This window comes from Lemur catta, chromosome 1 (genome assembly GCF_020740605.2).
Source record: "Lemur catta isolate mLemCat1 chromosome 1, mLemCat1.pri, whole genome shotgun sequence".
Classification (NCBI taxonomy): Eukaryota; Metazoa; Chordata; class Mammalia; order Primates; family Lemuridae; genus Lemur; species Lemur catta.
The window spans coordinates 209,806,889-209,830,292 of NC_059128.1; the positions used below are offsets into that span (position 1 = coordinate 209,806,889).

The window sequence follows — 23,404 nt, forward strand, 5'->3', positions numbered from 1 at the left end:
AGATATAATATGTTAATACTGCTATTTATTTAGTTTGTTGAATGTTTTATTTGACATTTAATTCTGAACAAAGAACCTTTATATAAAATGTTTACAAATTATCAATTGTATCTAACATATTGACTGTTTCTTATGTTGCTTTAATATTTTTTTTGTACCTAGCTTTGAGATTTCTTATAAATTCAGCAGCACCTTAAACCTATAGGTAGAGAAATGGCAGATATTCATCTCCCTTACATATTTAACATAACTTTAACAGTAGAAATCACATCTACTATATTCGTTTTTCGTAACACTAATCTGTGTGTCTGAGTAAACTTTTCAAAACAATAAGCTAATAACCACCTGCCTGTTTGGTACACTGAAGTTTTTCTTTTACATTCTAGCTATCAAATTTGTGAATTCATGTATGAACGAGAACACCAATATGACAAAATTATTGATTGCTACTTACGTGACCCATTGAGAGAGGTGAGTTAAGACTGCTTTCCTCTTTCTTACTCAGTATTCCCTCCTTATTGAGTAAAAATGTGTTTGCTGATCCAAGGTTTTCTTTATTCACCAGGTTTTTAATTGAGTGACTGCTATGAGCCAAGTATGCGTTGTTAATTAAAACAGCTATAGTTCCTGTAGTTTTGAAACTTACAATTTAGTGATGGAAACTGACAGTAAATAAGAAAACCAAATATATGATTACAAAGTGTGATAAGTGCTGGGGGAGAGAAACTGGGTGTAACTTTAGAGGAACGGACTTATCCCAAGCAGCCAGGGAAAGAATCTCAGAGAAAGTGACATAGAAACCGAGTTTTGGAAGTTGAGGAGCAAGCCAAGCAAAGAGCCAAGGGAAGAGTGTTCCAGGATAGGGAATGGTATATGCAAAGGACCTGAGGTGGGGAAAAAATTGGCATCTTCAGGGAACTAAATAGAGAGATCATACAGATGAAGCAAAAAAGGTATAGGTAGAGCAGAATAGACAAGAGTAAGAGTGATTTGAGATGAAATTGACAATGTGGACAGGGATCACCAAAAAGAAAAGTATGATATTCCCTCATTAGGTCATTGAAAATTAGTAAATTAAAACTGAAACTAATTGGTACAGGTTTGTTGCTTCTAAAATTCTAGCCTAAACTTTGAACAATTACTCATTTTAGGTGTCGGTTTTTCATCAGTTAACTATTCTAAATAATTTTCCATCTTCAAATAATGTTAGTAAATGTTTACCATGACTGGTACAGGTAGTAGATAGTGACTAAATATTGCTTGAGTGAATGAATGGATAAATTATATTGTCTTGTGCTCTTCAGGAGGAAGTCTTTAATTACATTCACAATATCTTATCCATTCCTGGACACAGTGCAGAGGAAAAGCAGTCTGTATGGCAGAAAGCAATGGATCATATTGAGGTACTGATTCAGTAAAACTTTTTAAACTTATTTGAATGATCACTTAACCCAAATTAACTTTATGTTAATTAAGCAATGGCAGGTATCATATTATTAAGTTGATTTAATTGAGGAGTAGTCTTTTTTCATATAATTTTTTCTACTTCATATTTGTATTTCTTTTTTTTTTTTTTTTTTTTGAGACAGAGTCTCACTCTGTTGCCCAGGCTAGAGTGAGTGCCGTGGCGTCAGCCTAGCTCACAGCAACCTTGAACTCCTGGGCTCAAGCAATCCTATTGCCTCAGCCTCCCGAGTAGCTGGGACTACAGGCATGTGCCACCATGCCCGGCTAATTTTTTCTATATATATTTTGTTGTTTGGCTAATTTCTATTTTTTTTTTTTTTTTTTTAGTAGAGGCGGGGTCTTGCTCTTGCTCAGGCTGGTCTTGAACTCCTGAGCTCAAACGATCTGCCTGCATCGGCCTCCCAGAGTGCTAGGATTATAGGTGTGAGCCACCACGCCCGGCCCATATTTGTATTTCTAAAGCATATGTCATACCCAATTTATTATGTTATGACTTCTGAAAATAGCCCATGTTCAATCAGCTAGTAACAAATTGGAATATTAGTGGGTTTTTACAAAGTTCTTAGAATGATTCTAAGAGTACTGCGGATCTTTTTTTCCTAATAACATGATGGGAGTCATTCCCTCCAATCACCCAATGGACTTTTAGAAAAATTACTGCAATGAGTCTTCTCTCTGGTATTTTTCCCTTCCTTATGTAACAGGACAATGATTCTGACCTAGCTTGGTCAGCCGCTTCACTGCTTTTGTTTATGCGTGCTGTTTTACAAGAATTTAAGAGTTGACTACAGTGTCAAAACAAAAAGTCCTTTTTAAAAAGCATGCATATAGATGTCCAAATGGAGAGTCTACTTGTGTGAAAAGCATGTGATCAGAATGTATTTTGAAAAGGGGCCCAAAAATCACTCCTCACTTTAGTTTCTTTATGTTCATAACATACTTTTTACCTCAGAAACCAGTGGAGCTAGCAGTTTTGTTGAAATCTATTCTGCTTTATGTTTATTTTTATGTTATTTATATATTCCATTGTGTATTTCTGATTATTTAAAAAATAGTAAGGAAAGATACTGAGGTAATCCTAGTTTTCAAAATAACATTTTTATCTGCAGTTTCTTTCATTCTTCTCAGATTCTCATAGCAAGAGTCAAGTGATGGTTTTAGAGATGTAGTGAAAGACATGATTCTTCAACATGTTTTAAAAGTTTTTATAGTTATTGAAAAGTATAAGAAAGGATGATCTCTGAGAAACGTTGCATGTGATGTGAATACTTCGTTTCAGTGCCTTAACGTTGTAAAGTTTAGAAAGCTCAGAAATGTGAACAGCATCTTCTGTGAAACATCTGGCTTGAAAAGTGGTAGAGTCTCAGTCATGAGATGTGTGGCCTGAAGTAATTTCCACGCTCTCATATATAGGATTGAGAACATGGCATATGTTATTTAATGTTGTCATATTCCTGCTAACAACAAGATGACTATGTCTTGGCAAAGGACCCCAAGACCTTCTCCAATTTTGAGTTTTATATATTTTCCCTTTAATCATTTCATGTTCTTTTTCATCATCCTCTTCAAGTCTGCATATTTATGGTTCATTTTTCATTTCACCTCATCCGCATTATACAGTGGTTTGAGCACATGGGCTCCAGACATCCAAAAATGAAGCTGTATCTCTTTGCCTTATGTGAAATGTGATGAATTAATCAATGAGCAAACAAATTACTCAGCAGAAAACTTAAGCTGGAGAAGCAAGAAGTATTTTTGCTACACAACAATTATTTTTGCTGACTATTTTTTCCACATCTGCACATTTTTTCACCTTGAACTTTTTATTATCTCTTAAGGCCACAATTACAAGTATATAGACTTTTTGTTGAAGGACTTCTATGTCTTCAGTAATGTTAATTTAATCAACATTAAATACATAGGGGGAAAAGTCATCATAATGAAGTGTTCTGACAATAGACACAGATTATAGCTTAGTGATTCTTAACACCTCTGGGGCTCTAGACATCTTTTGAAAATCTAATGAAATATTTGGACTTATGCCTCGTAATACTGCACATATGCATAGATTCATAATTCTGTTTATAGTTTTGGGGATCCACAGACCCCTAAAAGCCATTCTTAGATTGGGTCTGTGGACTCCAGGTAACAAATTTCTAGTTTAGATGGTTTTTCTAATGTGGAGAAAACATGTTTCATTAGGTTTTTTTTTTTTATATTTTGTATTTTGAAATATATAAAGGATTCAGAAAAGTACGTAAAATAAATATGTAGTTTAATTTAAAAAATTAAAAAGCAAACATCCTAGGCCCAGAACAAGAAATAGAATATTTCCAGTACCCCAGACTCTTGCCATGTATCCTTTTCTGATCATAATCGTTTGCTTCCCTCTCCTCCCCAATATATTCATTATCCTGGGTTTTATGACAATTTCTTGCCTTTCTGTATCCTGTTACTGCATATACATGCAACCCTAAATATTTATGTTTTTGTTTTGCCTGGTTTTGAACTGTGTGTAAATGAAATCTCATTCTATTTTTTATCTTACTTTTGCTGAACATTTTGTTTGAGAAGTTTGTACATTTGTTGTATGTAGTTGCTGCAGTCCATTTTTTTTTTTTTTTTTTTTTGAGACAGAGTCTCACTCTGTTGCCCGGGCTAGAGTGCCGTGGCGTCAGCCTTGCTCACAGCAACCTCGAACTCCTGGGCTCAAGCTTCCCGAGTAGCTGGGACTACAGGCATGTGCCACCATGCTGGGCTAATTTTTCTATATATATTTTTAGCTGTCCGTATAATTTCTTTCTATGTTTAGTAGAGACGGGGTCTCACTCTTGCTCAGGCTGGTCTCGAACTCCTGAACGCCATTTTTATTGGATGGTATTCCAATTTGAAAGTATATCATTTTATCCATTCTGCTGCTGATGGACATTTCACTTGTTTCTAGTCTTTGACTATTAAAAATAGTCTGTTTATGATCCTTCTTATATTTGCATCTTGAGCACAGCCACATGCATTTCTTTAGGGCAGGGATTTTCAGTTTCATCCCCAAACCAGCATCAGCTGAGAATTTCATAGAAATGCAAAGTCTTAGTCTGGACCTCAGACCTACTGAATCAGAAACTCTGAGGGTGGGGCCCAGCAAAATGTATTTGAACAAGCCCTCAAGTGATTCTGATCAATGCTAATTTATAATCTCTGTTCTAGGGTATATAGTTGCTAGTTAATTGAGATTAATATTTTAAATTTCATTGGATGCCAACACTGTATGAGAATTCCCATTGGCTCTGTATCTTGCCAGACTTTAAAACTTTGCCAGTCTAGTGGATGTGTAATAATATCTTATTTTGTTTTAGATTTACATTTCCTTAATTACTAATATGATTAACAGCCTTTTCATATGTTTATTGGCTATTTAAATTTTCTCTTTTGTACACTGCTGGTAGGACTGCAAATTAGTGCAACCTCTGTGGAAAAGAATTTGGAGATACCTCAAAGAGCTAAAAATAGAAATACCATTTGATCCAGCAATAGCACTATTAGAGATCTACCCAAAGGAACAAAAGTCATTCTATAATAAAGACATCTGCACTCGAATGTTTATGGCAGCACAATTCACTATAGCAAGGATGTAGAAACAACCCAAAATATGGTATATGTATACAATGGACTACTACTCAATTATAAAAAATGCCAGTGATCTAGCACCTCTTATAGTTTCCTGGATAGAGCTTGAGCCCATCCTCCAAAGTGAGGTATCACAAGAATGGAAGAATAGGCACCACAGGTACTCGCCATCAAATTGGCACTGACTAATCAACACTAAGGTGCTCACACAGTAGTAATATTCGTTGGGGTGTTGGGGGGTGAGTAAACTCACAACTAATGGACGCAATGAGCATTGTAGGGGGAAAGGGCATGCCTCAAATCATGGCTTGGGTGTGGCAAAGTCATAACATGTAACCAAAATGTTTGTACCCCTGTAATATCCTCAAATTAAAAAAAAAAAAGAAAAAACAAAATTTTCTCTTTTGTGAAGTGCGTGTTGAAATCTTTTGCTCATTTTTCATTTGAATGTCTCTTATTGAGTTGTAGGATTTCTTTATGTATTGTGCATGTTAGTCTTTTTTCAGTGATATGTATTGCAAGTATCTTCTCCCACTCTGTGGCTTTTCCTTTCAGTCTTTTTATGTTTCTTTTTAAGAAAAGGTTTGTTTTTTTTTTTTTTATTTTTAAGTAGACAAAATAATCATTTTTCCTCCTCTGTATTTCCTCTTCTTTCTTGTTTTTTTTTTTAATCTTTAGATCTGAGGTCCACCTGAAAGAAATTTTTGTACATAGCATGAAGTCCAGTTAATTTTTTAAAATACAGATACCCAATTTTCCCAGCAGCAGTTATATTAAAAGGTTGTGTTTTCCTGTTGCTCAGTAGTGCTACCTTTTTCATAAGTATATCAAGGATCTATATGCACTTGGTCTGTTTTTCCGGGCTACCTTCTGTTTCATTGGTTTGTCTGTCTCTACATCTGTACCACACCAATCACACTATTTAATTTATTTTTTTTAAGAGACAGGGTCTCATTCTGTTGCCCAGGCTAGAGTGCAGTGGCCACGATCATAGCTCACTGCAGCCTCGAACTCCTGGGCTCAAGTGATTCTCCTGCTTCAACCTCCTGAGTAGCTGGGATCACAGGCCCACACCACCACACCCAGCTATTTTTTTTTTTTTAAGATGAGATCTTGCTATGTTGCCCAGGCTGGTCTCAAGCTCCTGGCCTCAAGCAATCCTCCTGCCTCAGCCTTGCAAAGTGCTGGCATTGCAGGTATGAGCCACCATGCCCAGCCAACACTATTTTGAATAATGTTGCTATGTAATGAAGTCTTGCGGTCTTTAGGAAAGTCTTGGCTATGTTGACTTTTTATACTTTCAAATATATTTTAGAATCAGCTAATCAAGTTTCACAAAAATTTTTTTAACTTTGTGATTATGACAGGCATTGCATTGAATCTGTCAATCATTTTGAAGATAATTGACAATGTTGACAATATTGGGTCTTCTCATTTATAACCCTTTATTTAAGATCTTTCTATAAAGTTTTATAATGTTCTCTGTAGAGATTTTCAATCATTGTTGTCACAACTTCATGTTTTTAATGCTGTTGTTAATGGTATTAATATTTCTTCTAAAGTCAGTTTATTAAATTATACTTTCTAGGAATTTTTCCATTTTGTCTAAATTTCCAAATTCTTGACATAAATTAATTGTTTCTTAGCTTTTTAATTTCTGTAGATCAGTAATAATATCTTCTTTTCTGTGATATTGATTAGTTATACCTTCTCTCTTTGGAGATGTTTTAAAGTAGTGTAAACTATAGTTTTTTTGTGTCAGCTAATTATTGATCTACAAATACTACTTAACACAATAGTTACTAGATATATCATGAATATCATAGTCACAATAACTTGTCTAAGTTTTATTTGATAATATACTATGTTGGTATACATTCAGTTTTTGCATTTTAGCCATGTGTCATGGTTGTGTTGGTCACAGTGTTCCCCCAGAGAAGGTGCACTTGGAAAGGTAGAATAGTAGGTGACAGAAGCCAAATAAGAAGACAGTTTCAAGAAGAAAAGGATAGCCAGTAGTGTCAAGGAAAGTTCACGGAGAAGGCAGATTAGAGGTCTTAGATTTGACAGAAATAGGTCTTATTAACAGAATTTAATTAACAGTGGTTAACATCTTAGTGTCATTTAAAACTTAAGACCTTAAGTTTATTTCTTAAGACACGTGCAGTTACTAAATACATTAGGCACCAGAAGTAAAGTTTTAGAATTCTTAGCCAGAGAAATTACAACTATACTCTTTCTCATTTCTTCAAGTTATTACTTTAAGCTCAAGGTTGAAATTCATTGACAGGGAATTTGGGAAGCTTTTGTTCCTTCTGTTTCTCCTGTAGATATCATGGCTGAAATCCAGAATTTTACAATGCTTTCATTTTCTAAGAATTCTGAACTACCTTTTTTTAAAAAAATGAAATTCTGATTTTTTACTTGGGACATTTCTAATTTTGCTCATTTGCAATGTGCCCTTTAAATTGAGGCCTTATATCAAGGTCTTCTGAAATGCAGTATGGTCACTTGTGACAGGTTTGAAGTAAGTAATCATGCCTCAAGTCTATGGATATTCTATTTAAATGAACCGTTAAAGATGACTTTGTCTTTTCCTTTAACTCCAGGAACTTGTGTCTCTGAAGCCCTGTAAAGCTGCGGAGCTGGTTGCTACCCACTTTTCTGGACAGATTGAAACAGTCATTAAAAAACTTCAGGTAAATGTTAAAACATATGGGAAAAAAAATCTAGTGGGGAGATAATGATTAAATCTTCACCTAAGAAATTTTGATTATAGTAATTTCTTCAATTGATAGTTAATAGCAGTTTCTATACATTGTCTCTGCTTGGCAGGGGGGTGTGTGTGTATGTGTGTTTGAGAACAGTTGTGTGATGATCTCTGTGTTTGGAAATGAGGAAGTTCATCTTTGTATTAATATATAACAAATATTAACATCAAAGAAACATTTTTGGAACTACAACCTGTACTTAGTCTAGAAATCATAATCCATAAAAGATCCTCTCTTCTTTTTCTATGGGACCCACAACGTTTGATATTTGTATTATTTATTCAGGACTTTGTCATCCTCAGATTGCATTAGTACTGATTATTTAGAATTTTTCTAGGAAAATCTTAATTAGAATACAGCTGTATACTGCTGAATATCGAGAATCCCAGTTAGAAGTACTATGTAATGGACCTACTATTCCACTGCCCGCTTCCCATGGGAGTGCTAGTGTTGGGCTCATGAACTGCTATTATGGCCACAAGTGATAGAGTAGGGAATAGGACAATGACGGGGACATGAAGCACAACCCAGAGTCTGCAAGTGGCAATAATAGTGTGGGAGTACCTGTTCAAGGTACTCAAGGTGAAAACCAGAGCAGCTGGCATGAAAGATAAAAATATGGAGTTCATTTACTTAAATACTTATTGTGGCCCCACTCTGTACCAGTGTGCTAGGCTCTGGGGACCCGAATAAGAAAACCACCTTCCCTTTATTTTTCCTATGGAACAGAGAAGCACTTATGTGCAGAACTACAGTACAGTGTTAAAAAAGCTACACTAGAGATATGTAAAAAATGCTGTAGGAACAAGAGAAGAGAGTGATGTGCTGTGAGAAAGTCAGACAAAAATGCCCAGAGATACCTGAACTGGTCTTGAATGATTGGTGCCAGTTTTCCAAGCAGGAAAGGCTTTCTACATAAAAAAGATTGTGGGGATGTAAAAGCCCTGAAGGCATGAAACAGAATTCATGGTCAGAGAATGGTCAGGTCTATGCAAAGCATGATGTGCTGGGGTAGAAGTGGCACTAGTTTAAGCTATGAGAGTTAGGTTAGAGGAGAGGAACTAAATTATAGAGGCTGGAAAATATAGCTTGGGGCCTGATATTGAATAGTCTTTTTTTTTTTTCTTTTCTTTTTGAGACAGAGTCTTACTCTGTTGCCTGGGCTAGAGTGTCCTGGTGTCAGCCTAGCTCATAGCAACCTCAAACTCCTGGGCTCAAGTGATCCTTCTGCCTCAGCCTCCCGAGTAGCTGGGACTACAGACATGTGCCACCATGCCTGGCTAATTTTTTTCTATATATTTTAGTTGTCTGGCTAATTTCTTTTTATTTTTCGTAGAGACGGGGGTCTCGCTTTTGCGCAGGCTGGTCTTGAACTCCTGACCTCGAGCTATCCTCCCGCCTCAGCCTCCCAGATTGCTAGGAATACGGGCATGAGCCCTTGTGCCCAGCCTTGAATAGTCTCATATGTGATGCTAAGAGGTTTAAACCGTATCTTCTGTGTACTGTAGAATTACCAACCTTTTTTAAGCAAAACTTTTAGCCAGAGAAGTTGCAACTATACTCTTTCTCATTTCTTGAAGGTATTACTTTAAGCTCAAGGGTGAAATTCATTGAAAGGGAATTTGAAAAGCTTTTATTTCTTCTGTTTCTCCTATAAAGACTCATCCATTAATACGATAAGTATTCATGTACTTGCTATGAGCAAAAAATATTAAGTGCTGAGGATATGAAAACATAAATGTGATCCCTCCTCTCAAGGAAGAAGACAAGTAAGCCAAAAGACAATCACAGAATAGTTTGACTTGAATGCCCAGGGTACTGAGGAAGTACATGGAAGGACATGAAATCCAATCTAGTGAGGGCTGGTGGGAGGACGTTTCTGCTAAAACTACTCTCAACCTATAGTATCTCTCTCCTTTCAAAGTCAGCAGTTCTGGTAAATCTTGCCTATTGTAGTGCTATTGTCATTGTCCTTTAAAATTTAAGACTATTGATTACAGCATTTTCTCTTTTTTGTAGTCTCTAAGGATATTAAGAGACAGAGAGTCCTGGTAAATGAATATAATTTTATTCTTCAGATAAATATGTAAAAGCTGAAGTGTAATGGATAAGAAAAAGGTGGCTGTTTGGATGTGATCTGCATATGGAGTCTTAGACATTTTTTAAAAAAGAATTGAAGTATTTATTTTATTGCAGAGCTTTACTTATTGTGTGAGAATCACACACAAATCTTATAAAGCACCTTTACTTTTGATGGCAAGAAATATGCCTCTGACCAATAGTTTTCAGAATTCTTGAAATGAAAAATAAGCCAGAATGTTAAGTTACAACCAGGAGGAAAGTCACATAAAATAAAACAAAGTGATAAGGAAAAGATAGAAAATCAAAGATGGATAAATATATTTTAGAAGTCATATTCTAAATGACATTAATCCTTTCAGCTTTGAGAGTCCCCTTGCTTTCACAGGTAACCTTTGAATATGTCAAAAAATAAAAAAAGAAGTAAAACTAAACAGTAATAATTTTTGCTTAGGTTTTCCAAGAATGTAGAAACATTATTTATATAGTGTTCAAAGGTTTATCTCATTGAATCCTCACTGTTACCCCGTGCAGAAGGCACAGGAGATATTGCTATCCTCTTTTTTTTTTCACACAAGGAAACTGAATTGCTGAAAGAATAAGTGACTTAACACAAAGTCACATAGCAAATAAGTGGCAGAAACAGAACCCAGATTTTATGGCATATTGATTGCTGACATGTTGTAATTTGATTGTCCTCTTTTCTGTAGTTGATTAAATTGTGGAGTTAATGAGCTTTCTTTGGTCGTGGTGGTGAACTTGGGCCTCAAACTCTCACCCTGTAGAGATTAACTATCTCATAGCAGCCCACTGTCACGGGAAGACCAGGTGAGGGAATATGAAACCTGTTGCTGCAGCCAGAACTCACCGTCAGCAGAGTAGTTCCAACCACCTGACACTCTCAGAGTCCTGCTGGGAACAGCTCAGGGATTTGTCTCGGTAGAGGTCTTTTTTTGGCGATAACAGGGTGTTTGTGTTCCCTTTGCACTCAAAATGGAATGTGCAATAGTGATTAGAATTACTGAGAGGACATAAAGGACCTCCAAAGGATTCTTTAGAATTTCTTAGATCTCTACAGAGGACTTAATGGAAACAGTCATATATCTGTTCATTTTAAAGGGATCATTTAGAGTTCTTTACCATAGCATAATTTGAAAAATTTGTTTTAATATTTAATTGTATTTTTTTATTGTTTTTCTATTCAGAACCAGATTTTGCTTTTCAAATTTTTGAGGAGTCTTCTTGACCCAAGGTATGTTAATAAACTTTGGTTTTTCATAGTACATAGATGAGAAATAAAAGTAAATAAATTAGGTTAAGATACCAGCCCATGGTATCCAAATAGTACAATTAGCTCTTGATTTTTAATATTAGTAGGAGTAACTTACATAGATAATATAAAAATACACAATCTGAAAAACAGATAAACGTCTGGGGTAATACTTTTCTTTCCATTTGAACATGAGTCTACAGGGTGAGTTCTCATTAATGTAATAATAAATAAAATAATTAAGCCATGCCATGCCATGAGGATGTGTTTCAGGAAGAATTTGATGATCATATAGCTTCTCTTTCTATCCTAGCTTCACCCCTACCTCTCCCTTCTTTCATGCTGTAGACTGATAGCTCTGTTTACCTAAGTAAACACCTGGTTCCCAGCCTACCTCTAAATTTATTACCTTTTATACTCTGACTTGATCTGTTTAATTTTAAATAACTTCCTGGTAGTATGGGAAGGAAAGTTTTTTCAGTTGCTGCTCTGGTGCTTATCAAATAAAAACAAACACAAAGAGATTATGAAATTAGTCATGAATTTATAAGCAAAGCAGTTCTGCATATAAAATTTTAAAATTTTGCTGTGACTGAGTAGAGTACATTGGGAGTTGAGTGTAGCAATATTTAACATCCTCTAAGATAGTCCCTCTTAACCAGACGTGTGTATCCGAATCACCTATGAAGCTTTAAAAAATATAGATGCCTTGGCCCAACCTGCAGAATCATTGAGAGTGGGGCTATTTTGATGCACACCTAGAGTTAAGCATCACTGGCTTGAGTGTAATATCCAGGATGGCATAGCTTTCATATCACACATACAAACTTTAGGTTTCATTACTGTGGCCATTCCACTGGCCATTGAAAACAGGTATTTACTTATTTTAGCAATTGTAATTATCAATTTTGTTACTCCTATGTTCTGTGCTATTTTAAAATACCAAAACAACAGTAATTTTTTTTATTGTAAAAATTTTTGAAATCTCATTTAAATCTTGAACAGGCTATGTTGCATTTAAATTTAGAGTCAAACGTGTATGTGCAGATGTTTAGAAAAAGTCATCTATCTACCCGCCTCCACCCTTATTCAAGACTTTTGCAAAAGTATCTGTATTTTAATTCCCTGTTCTCAGATAATTACTGAGGCTAGACATCTTTTTAAAATTTTCTGTTAATCATTTGTATTTCTCTCAGTCAGTTTGGGCCCCTATCGACTTCTAGAATTAACTGATAGAGATATTTTAGAAGCAGAGTTGGGGGTAGGAGGGAAGAAAGAGAGCTGGAAAGAGGATGGAGAGAGCTGGGAGGGGGGAGACATAAGAGTAGGGTGGAGACTGAGCCAGGGGGAAGAGGAAGGAAATGCCCAGCCCTCCCTCCCGGCCCTTTCTTAGAGTCTGTCCACCACTTTTCCCAGTGGCATAATTTCCTGTTCCTCCTCTGTGTTTCCTCTAGTGTTGGATCCATTTTCTTAAGGCCCACTCCTCTTTCCCCAGGATAATTTATTTTAACAATCCTTCCTAGAGAGATACAAGCTGGAAGGACAGAGGAAACTTAGCTTGAACATGGCATTTTCTCAAATGTAATAAAGTGTAGACAGTGAAGGTCACCAAATTTACTTTTCTAAAATAAAAAAATCTAGTATTAGGTAATGTAAATATCTATTATATTACTAGGTCAAAGACCTAGTGTTCTGCTTTGAGAGTCCCAATTCTTGAAATCCTATTTTCTCTTCTTACTTTATGTCTTTATGCAGGAGGCAAACATTAATTTAAATTATGCTCTGAACTTATTTGATTGGCATTTCAATCATTTTATGTAAAAAATATTTTGAGTGATAGTATCTCAGTCTAACCTGTAAAAGCCTATTTGACCCACAATGTAAATACATATATAATACTAGTAATACATTGGATTTTGGATTGAGAGAGAGAAATGAGGCTAAAAAGGTTGAGTGCAAAGCTCAGCGCAGGTACAGTGGCTCACGCCTGTAATCCTAGCACTCTGGGAGGCCGAGGTGGAAGGATTGCTTGAGGTCAGGAGTTCTAGACCAGCCTGAGTGGGTCCCTGGCTCTACAAAAAATAGAAAAAATTAGCCAGGTGTGATGACACTTGCCTGTAGTCCCAGCTCCTCCAGAGACTAAGGCCGGAGAATCCTTTCAGCCCAGGAGTTTGACGTTACAATGAGCTATGATGATGCCACTGCACTGTAGCCAGGGTGACAAAGTGAGACCCTGCCTCAAAAAAAAAAAGGGAAGGAAGGAAGGAAGGAAGGAAGGAAGGGAGGGAGGGAGGGAGGAAGGAAGGAAGGAAGGAAGGAAGGAAGGAAGGAAGGAAGGAAGGAAGGAAGGAAGGAAGGAAGGAAACGAAAAGAATCTTGAGCACAGAGGGAGTAAAGAAAGGAAAGAAGCCCTCCCTTTCTTGCTTTCAAAGCTGTTCTTAGACAAAATTTTGAATTATAGAAAATTTACCTTTTGTCCCCTATGAACTCTACCCACCCCTATTCTTTCTAGGGGTACAGGGTTCACACACTTCTTCAAACTCTCTGCTTCATAAGCACACTCAGATATAGAGTATTCTTTATAGATTTTAAAAATCCAAATTACCCCTTCTATGCCCAGTCAAAACTTTTTTCTAATTGCTTTGTCAATTTCTGTACTATGTGGCACTTTTATAATGAGGAATATGCAAGAAACATATGAATACAATGAAGCATATGTATGGGCGGGGGTGGGGGGAACTTGTCCTAATGCCAGTGGACCTCCAGGGTGAGAAGAGAGCAGATAGCATGGCCTGGTGTACATTTAGTCTCTGAATGACTGGCTTCCCATCACATTTTCACCTTTTTAAGTGACTATGCTTGTTAACTAATCTAAAGTAAAGGATTAGACTCCTGTCTGCTACTGGGCAAACGAGTGGAAAATGAAGGGAGTATAGAAAAAGGTGTGGGGACAAAAGAACATCAAGAATAGGTAGGCTGGCTCTGCCTAGTGGTTTTCACTGACAGCCAGCTTTACACTATTTTTGCCTTTGTGTCTTTCCTTTCTGTTCTACTTAAGCAGTAAGTTTTTTTTAACCTCCAAGTTTTTTTTCCCTGAAATTCCTCTACCAGCATTCTGGAGAGTGGGGAAATGAAAGAAAACAGTTGTTTTGAGATGAAGACAACTTCTATGTATGTATCATATCAGAATGTTGCTGTTTTTGCTTTTGCCCCCAAAACCTGAGTTAATAGGATCCTCATTCTTGTATATATAGTTTATACATATTTGATTTGACATTTACATGTATGTATGCATGAAGTTGTTTTTGAGGGGTTAGCTTTTTATTGTCAATAGCATTTTTAAAGGAACAGATCATCTAGTTGAATTCACGTTTCTCTGTCTTTACCCAATTTCTTTAAGTTATCTTTGTCATGTAAATAATTCCACCAGTAGAATTAATTGACCTACAAAGATATTGGTGGCATCTGTACATAGAAAGATTAGATTGTTTGGTGGGGAGAGGAGGTTAATCCTTCAGAAGCAAATTACTTGCCTGAATTGAGGCCAGCAGCTTGGGAGAAAGGATTTGCATCCTCTTCCAGTTCTCTCCTGGAGGACAGCTGTGACATAAAGCCCAACTCCACCCCCACGCTCAGGGTGAATTCTGCTGGCCACGAATTCTCACAGGAGTTATCCTGATACATTTACATCCAGATGCAAGTCCTTTGTGCAACGGGCATGCTTAAAGGATAATACAAAAGGACACTGATGTTTTTTGTGAGGCCATGAGCTGCATAAATGGAATAAAAAGAATGTGCAAGTGTATGTACATTCAGAATATTTTCCTCAGTATGATTTTCCTGGCAATGTTGATTTAGCCTTTGTTAACAATGCCCTGGAGGCCTCTGAAATATATAGTATGATTTGCTTGTAGGAAAAAAAAACATGTAAAACATCACAGTGTATTTGAAAGTCTTTAATCAAAGTAAAAATTGAACATTGCTAAGAAAATGAATAACTGTGAAGAAGCAAAATACAGATTATAGAAATGCTTTTACATTGGATTTTAGTTGAGTCTGTCAGTGTTTCTGTGGATGTTTTTAAAGGGACATTTTAAGATACAGTCAGTGTCGAAATAACATATTTCAAAATTAAAATTAAAAATTAGAAGGTTATATATGTTCATGAACTCTGACATATAAAAATACATAGCAGCTTCAGTGAGTGCCTACAGTGGCCAAGGTGATTGTCCCTTTGGCCAGGCCCCGCCCACCCCGATAGCATATCTTTAGTTAGTATTTTGCCAACAACTCAAATTCAACTGTGTAAATCTAATACATCATCATCTCTAATCTCCAGTATGTACATCAGTCTCTCCTCCACACTCTTTTTCTCTCCTTACGTTTATATATTTCTATATATAATATATATTATATTTTTATATATGTCTCCTATGTCTTAGTATATTTGCATTGCTGTAAAGGAATACCTGGGGCTGGGTAATTTAAAAAGAAAAGAGGTTTATTTGGCTGATGGTGCTGTGGGGAGCACAAGAAGCATGGCTTCTGGTGAGGGCTTCGGGGAGTTTCCAGTCACGGCTGAAGACAAAGTGGGAGCAGGTGTGTCACATGGAGAGCGAGGCAGCAAGAGGGAGAGAGGGGAGGAAGGTGCCAGGCTCTTTTAAACAATCAGATCTCATGAGAACTCACTCGTTACCATGAGGACAGCATTGAGCCATTCATGAGGGGTCTGCCCCCGTGACCCGAACACCTCCCCCCAGACCCCACCTCCAACGTTAGAGATCAAATTTCAACAAGAGATTGGAGGGGACAGATATCCAAACTATGTCAGCCTACATGCATTTATTTCTTTATTCCTTTATTCAATAGTTATTTATAATGAGATTGCTCTATACACTCACTTTTTACAAGCCCAGCTTGTTCTCTCTCCTTTATTTTCTCTCTTAGCAAATGACATCATCCATCCATTTATTTCCTTTAGCAATTTACTGCATACTAAGCACTGTGGCAGGCATGGAAGATGAAATGGTGAAAAGACAGGAGCCTCCCTGCCTTCGGAGAATTTACTTTCTAATGGAGGAGATAGGAAAAAGCAGGCAGTTACATACAGCACAAGTGTCTTAAATAACATCCTGAGAGTGATGATCAAGTTTTCACTTCCTTCACCTACTCTACCTTCTCACCACAGCACACTGAACCAGTCATCAAAATCCATCAGCTGACCTTTTCTGCTTCTCTTACCTGTGTGTCTTCCTCTTATCTGTGTCTCCCAGCCCCCGCCCTATTCAGGCACTCAGCATCTTTCTTCCAGTCTCTCTTGCTGGTTTCCCAACCAGCCATCCTAATTCTTCTCTTCCATTTTTGAACAGATTGATAATGATAACATTTCCCTCTCCTTTCTCAAAGTTCTTTCGATTCCCATTACCCAAGGTGAAGTCCAGTCTTCCTGATGTACAAGGCCCTTCTTGATCTGATTCAAGCTCATCTGTCCAGCTTCATTTTCTTCTGTCTTCCCATTTCGCTTTTCTCCTTTATTCTTCAGCAGTACTGAACAATTTGTTTGTAAAATACACTACACACTCCTCCCTTTGCATACTGTTCCTCCCTCTTCGTCGACATCATCGGCTAGGGCACCAAGAAACATGGCTGCTCCTCTGGGCCTAGACTCCACGTAACAGGAGACAAGGCACAGCAGCAGCTGGGATGGGGGAGATGGAGTACCTCTGAGGCAGCTTGTGATAGCGGGGTAGAGAGCTGTAGCAGCTCGACTGAGGAGTGATACACTACCATGTATGCAAGCTTTGTACAACGGTGGCAGAGCCTCAAGGATGAAGGGATGCAGTGGCTACCGGCCGCCAGAGCAGAATGCACTCTAGTAGTGGCTCCAGTTTCGAGATGGTGTAGCACAGTAGCAGCTTGGGCCACAGGGGACAGGACACAACGTGGGCTCCTCTGTGTATTGCAGCTGTGTGGACTTCAGGCAGCTTGCTAGGCTCAGCTCAGAGGCTGTGAGAACTGCAGGATCCTCCAGCAGTGAAGACTGCAGGTGTCCACAACAGTGATGGAGGCTGCTGAGGGCCTCTTATTTAAAATTTAACCTTTTCCCCACAGGGAGAAATCCCTCCTAGTTCTAAGCTGATTCCCACTTTGGGGATGAGGTGGTGGAGACATGCGTTGTGAATGATATATTCAAGTTCTCAATCTGAAAGTTACTGAGTACTCATCAGTGTGCCACTACATTCAAGGACTGGAGATATGGGAATAAGCAGAGAATTCAATTTAGACTAGGCTGAAGTGGCCCTAAGTTGTGAAAACAAGGTACTGGAAGAGACTGTGAAATCTTTTTCCTTAGAGGTATGGACGAATAATCTAGACCAGCTTTTTGTTTTTTATTCCAGTACAACATTTTTTTTTTGTCAAATATTGTGGAGTCAGAATTTTAATTTTAGAATCATTTTAAGGTAAGTTTTCCAAAACTGATATATATTTTTATACTTTTCCAGAAATCGTTCAATGTACAAGGTTATAATTTAAAATTATTTTCATAACCTGAGTAAGAGTGGGTAGCAATATTCTCCAACCTGAATTTTAGGGTAGGCAGGTGTGTGTGTGTGTGTGTGTGTGTGAGAGAGAGAGAGAGAGAGAGAATGAGAGTGAGAGAGGAAGAGGGAGAAGGCACACACATACTTTCTCTTAAAACTGACAAAAGTTTTAAACTTTTAAAATTTAAAGTTTTCTCCCTTTTACATATATTTAAATGTCTATATTCTTTTAGCCAGTGCTATTGCTAAAATAGGATTCCCCAAAGAGTACATAACGTTTAGGTCGAAAATACATTTTTATGGCCATTGAAGTTAGCAGTGGGTATATGGTAAAATGGGTAGTTAATAGAAGACTAACAGAAATAGCTTTGGGAACCGGATATAACAAATTGTGTTTATGTGCGAGGCTGATAAGCAACAGTCAGAAATGAATGTGAATTCATTAATGCTACAGCTTATTTATTAAAGTTTTGATTATGTTGATGTTATCTAAACATTTCTCATCAGGCACATTATTTCCCTCACAAATGAATGCATCAAAATCTATTCATTTGGGTAATTTGCTTGGTTTGATGCATATTCACAACTTCAGTTCTTACAAATGGTTCTGTCAATAGATGTTCTGGGAAGAATCAAATACTGTGATTCATGGTTATGTCTACCCTTAATTTGCTCCATAGTCTTGCATTTATAAGATTTACTAACAGAAGTCTAATATAGATAAAATACTAACACCACCTATAATTTGGCATAGACATCTATAAGGAATACTGGCTCACCTGAATGTGGAGAAACATTGGTTAACATTCCCATTCTCTTTTACCTAATACTGTTCCCTGGAGACAAAACCTTGATCCCTCTAATAATAGATAGGAAAAACCAAACTGCTCTGGTCACCAAAATGTGTATGGGACTTTTCCCGCACACACCTACCACGCAATTCTCTAGTGGGCTCCGACTGGGTGCTCTCCAATTTAACTCAGTTCTGACACTATTTACCTGTAGTTAGTGTCAGATCCCACAGGTTAAGGCCTTAGTTCCACAAGACTACCCCCCCCCCCATTTCAGATGCCAAGCACAGACCCCAGGTTGTGATCTATGCTTCTGACCAACTGTCTATAAATTGGATTCCCTTGACCCCCTCCTCAGGTGCGATTAATGTGCTAGAGCAGCTCACACAATTCAGGGGAACACCTTACCTACATTTACTGGTTTATTATAAAGGATATTACAGAGGATACAGATGGGCAGCCAGGTGGAAGCGATACACAGGGCGAGGTATGTAGGAAGGGGCATGGAGGCGCACTGCCCTCCAGACATCTCCATGGTTAGGCAATCCAGAAGCTCCCCAAACCCTGTCCTTCGGGCTTTCATGGAGACTGTATTGTGTAGGCACAATGGATTACGTCATTGGCCATTGGTGATCGACAATCACCCTCAACCCCTCCCCCCTCTGCAGAGGTGTGTGAGGTGGGACTGAAAGTTCCAACCCTCTAATCACATGGTTGGTTGGCTCCCATGGCAACCAGCCCCCATCCTGAAGCTGTCCAGGAGCCCTCAGCCCTCTGTCCTCTCACTGGCATAGGGAAAAAACAGTTACCCCTTCAGAGACACGAAGGGTTTTAGGAGCTGTGTGCCAGGAACCAGGGGCAGAGACCATGTATATATTTCTTATTATATCATAGTATCAGAGTCACATATAGAGAACTACCATTTCCCTGGATTTATCCTGTACATCCTTTAATTTCTCCATGTAGGGCTTTCTGACAGGATTTATTCCTAGCTGTTTCTGATATTATAACCCTAGTCCCTGAAATTTTCACCCCTCTAGTCTGTATTTCCACCTGTTCTATGTTTCCCTCTGTTGGCAGGCAGTCCAGTGTGCTGTTCCCATCAGTTCAGTTCAATTCAACGTGTATTTCCTGAGCTCTGTTTATTATGTGCCAGGGCTGTGTTAATGCTGGGGAGACGATGATGAATGCAACACAGTGTTTGCTGTCTTGGAGTTTATAGTGTAGCTGGGGACACAGACACTTAAACAGATAATTTCAAGTTATGTGGTATACATAGGGAATAGCCGGTCAGTGAACAAAATTGTATATTTTAAAGGCAGTTGTGAGACACCATAAAACAAAAAATAAAACTGAAAACTTGATTTTTGAAATTTATAGCCAATTTGAGGAGATACAGAATTAGCCCATCAGCAAGTCTTGAAAGCCCTAAAAGGCAGAACTTAGTTTATCACTCAACCTCTGGTTAGGACTAAGTATCACAAGCTAATTTGCAGAAATGTCTTATGTCTAAATATAATCCCTTCTTCTATAATTCAAGCCTCTTATTAGTAAAAATAAGAGTGCTACTTATCATTTATAGAATAATTACAAAATTCAAATCATTTTGTTTCGAGTCCAGAGATTCCCATTCTGTGGCTCTTGGTGCACTGCACAGGGCTACAGGTGTGCTTAGAGACTGATCCCCTTGGCTCGTGGGGCACCCAGAGTCCTGTGTGAGCAATCTTACTTCACTCCAGTGGGCCTTACACATATCGCCATTTTCTGTGTGCCATGGTATCTGAAAAGCTGGAAACTACTACTTTAAACCATCTGCTTTAATCTTTTCTCAGAAGGCTAGTTTCCCAAGCAATCATTTTTGTATTTTATTGTCCCTATTCCACTTCTTTATATAAGGAGCTTTCATTGAGGACTTCTGAAGAGAAGATACGACTCTCAGGAGGAACTGACTTCTTTTGAAGCCAGAGAGAAGATGATTCTTAGGTCCCAAAAGAGCAACAATTGATTTCCTAAGTAGTTCCTTTTGGCCACCAGTAGTTAAGTATCCAGCATGATGAAGTTAATACTCCACCTCGAAAGCTTTTGTGCAGGCGTTACGAATAGTGGGCTTTGTGAGTAGCTGGCATACCAGGCAAATGGACACATAAATATTGTATATCTTACTGTTCATCATTTTTTAATTTGTTTTAACAGTAACCAAAAAATTAGCCCTTACTACATGCAAGACACTGGTTGGCTTCAAAAATTCATTAGTGAGAAGATGCATGGTCCCTACCTTCACAAAGTTTGTAGTCTTTTAGAGAAGACAGATAATTAAAGAGGTAATTGCCATGTGATGTGATTGATTCTATAAAGGACATATAGAAGAGACAGTTATTGAGACTAGAATATGGTTTATTATATATAGTTACCTATGGATCAAATTGTTTAGACTGAATTGAGTGGGTTTTCTTGTTTCTTTTAGAACAAAGTATAACATTTGATATAAGTTAGAAGAGTCTCAACTAAATGTTATTTCCTTAATTTTTCAATGTAACATGACAAATATTGCTTCTAAGAATGCCTCTGATGTAATGTATAGTTTGCCCAAATAACCTAAGTAACACCGGGACTTTCAATTCACATTTTTGCCTGACTAGAAGGTAGTCTGGTTTTAACATAATATACTTTTTACCTGTAGCCTTTAATTACAGATATGATTATATAATGCTACAATTTAGTATTCTCTTACCATTTCTATTTTTAGGGAAGGTATTCATGTAAATCAAGAATCGCTGCAAATATCTCCGTGTATTACAGAACAGTTCATTGAGCTGTTGTGTCAGTTCAACCCAAACCAAGTTATAGAAACGCTGCAAGTCCTTGAGTGCTACCGCCTAGAAGAAACTATTCAGGTAAGAGAAGACCAACAGTGTAGACAAGACAAGAGTAAACTTCTCCTTAACATTTCTCATTTGACAGATGAGCAAAGTGAAGGGGAGAAAATATAATTTTGTTTTTACCCTCATAAGTTCTTAGTTGAGACACTGTCCTGAAAACAAAAGTCAGATTAACAAGAAAAAAACCAGCGGAAGTTTATTGATGCGTGCTGTACCTATCACGTGGGAGAGACCTCAATTCAAAAGTCTCTCTCTCAAGGCAGTGGCTTAGGGGCCTTGCTTAAATATTATTTTAACAAACAGCCATAAATCCTATAGTGACAAAACAGAGGCAAGGGTAGTTCCAGTCTTGTGAAAGGTAGGAAAGTGTAAGAAGATAGTAAAATCTGTTCTCAGATTCCTCTGGTGCCTGCTGGTGCCTTCTCTGAGCCAATAAATAAGTGGTGTCTCTGGTAAGTGAGGATTTGTCCTGCTGTCAGGCAGATGGAGAATGAGGCAGAGTGTCCCCTGCATTTTCACTGTCTTTAACTTAACAATACTCAATATTGGGGGGAGAAATATTTTGGTTTCCTTCGGTCCTTGCTTTAAAACTTTACTTTTAGAAAGTTTCACATATTGAAAGCCAATTTGGCCGGGCACGGTGGCTCACGCCTGTAATCCTAGCATTCTGGGAGGTGGAGGCGGGTGGATCGTTTGAGGTCAGGAGTTCGAGACCAGCCTGAGCAAGAGCAAGACCCCGTCTCTACTAAAAATAGAAAGAAATTATCTGGCCAACTAAAAATATATATAGAAAAAATTAGCCGGGCATGGTGGCGCATGCCTGTAATCCCAGCTACTCGGGAGGCTGAGGCAGGAGGATCGCTTGAGCCCAGGAGTTTGAGGTTGCTGTTAGCTAGGCTGACGCCACGGCACTCACTCTAGCCTGGGCAGCAAAGCGAGACTCTGTCTCAAAAAAAAAAAAAAAGCCAATTTGGTAGCTTTGGAGAGATTTGAATTCGAGGTTTTAAGATAAGAGATTGGCAAAGGGGGAGAGAAACATAGATTAGAACAAGTAGAAAGAAACAAAGTTGGATACATTGGCCCGTATCTTATGGAATCAGTCTCTTAGTTGTGAAAATAGGTCAGTTCAGTTAAATAGTTGCATTTCATTTCAGGAGTGGATTTCCATTGAAGTTCACACAAGAATAACAAAGGTTAATGTTTGGAGTAGTCTATAAGCTTGTCTCTGAATCTGGAGGGCTGAGATTTCTAGGTTTGTGTTTGAAGTATCTGCACTTGGGTGGAAGTAGGCAGTGGCAACCTGACAGGTTGTCCTGGATTGCAGTTTGAATAAGGTGTTGCTGTGAATTTTCTGTCCATAAATAAGTTGTGGTGCTGATTTTTCTGAAGTTTATATAAAGTTGTCTAGCATTAGTTTACAAGGCTTCAGGAAAAACACAATTTCAGCAATTCAAAGTCAGAAAAATGGGAGAAAAATTTCAAATTATTAGTTTGGAGAGTTACAGTGAGATATTGGAGGAAACTAAAAATTCAGGATTTAGTCCAAATTGTAGATAAATTATAAAATCTCAAAAGCAATGAGCTAGAATCTAATAACAAGTATACTACAGTTTTTTTTTCTGAAACATAATTTTTTTTCTCTCTCCAGTTTCCCCACTTTTACCAAAGATAATCACAGTAAATCCAATTTATATGCAAAATAAGGGTAGTCTCATTATATTTGGCCTGATTATTTATATAAGTACTGCAAGAATAGTGATTGACCAAATAGACTCTTTTTAAAATCTGCTCAGCTAGGATTTATAAGGAATCTCAGATTAGATGATTAAAAGCTTCTCCAGGTTAGAAAGCCAAGCCATGGACTCTCTGTCAGATTTTCCCTGTAGTACCTGGGTGAATTCTTCTTTTCTTGAGGTTCCCAAAATATTCTGAGATTCCTGGGCCTGTCGAAAAGGAACATTCTTTCCTTACTCCAAGGCTA

The 23,404-nt window shown here is 37.7% G+C and overlaps 1 protein-coding gene across 6 annotated transcripts in view; it reads left to right on the plus strand.

The window, feature by feature from the left end:
• Window positions 1-23,404, plus strand: part of VPS8 (VPS8 subunit of CORVET complex) — a 215,938-nt gene that overhangs the window by 114,229 nt on the left and 78,305 nt on the right. For all 6 annotated transcript variants that reach the window (XM_045539842.1, XM_045539848.1, XM_045539843.1 and 3 more), the window contains 5 exons: window positions 387-471; window positions 1,305-1,403; window positions 7,701-7,790; window positions 11,147-11,193; window positions 21,291-21,438. In XM_045539842.1, coding sequence (XP_045395798.1) covers window positions 387-471; window positions 1,305-1,403; window positions 7,701-7,790; window positions 11,147-11,193; window positions 21,291-21,438 — 469 coding nt within the window. The remainder of the gene's footprint in view (window positions 1-386; window positions 472-1,304; window positions 1,404-7,700; window positions 7,791-11,146; window positions 11,194-21,290; window positions 21,439-23,404) is intronic.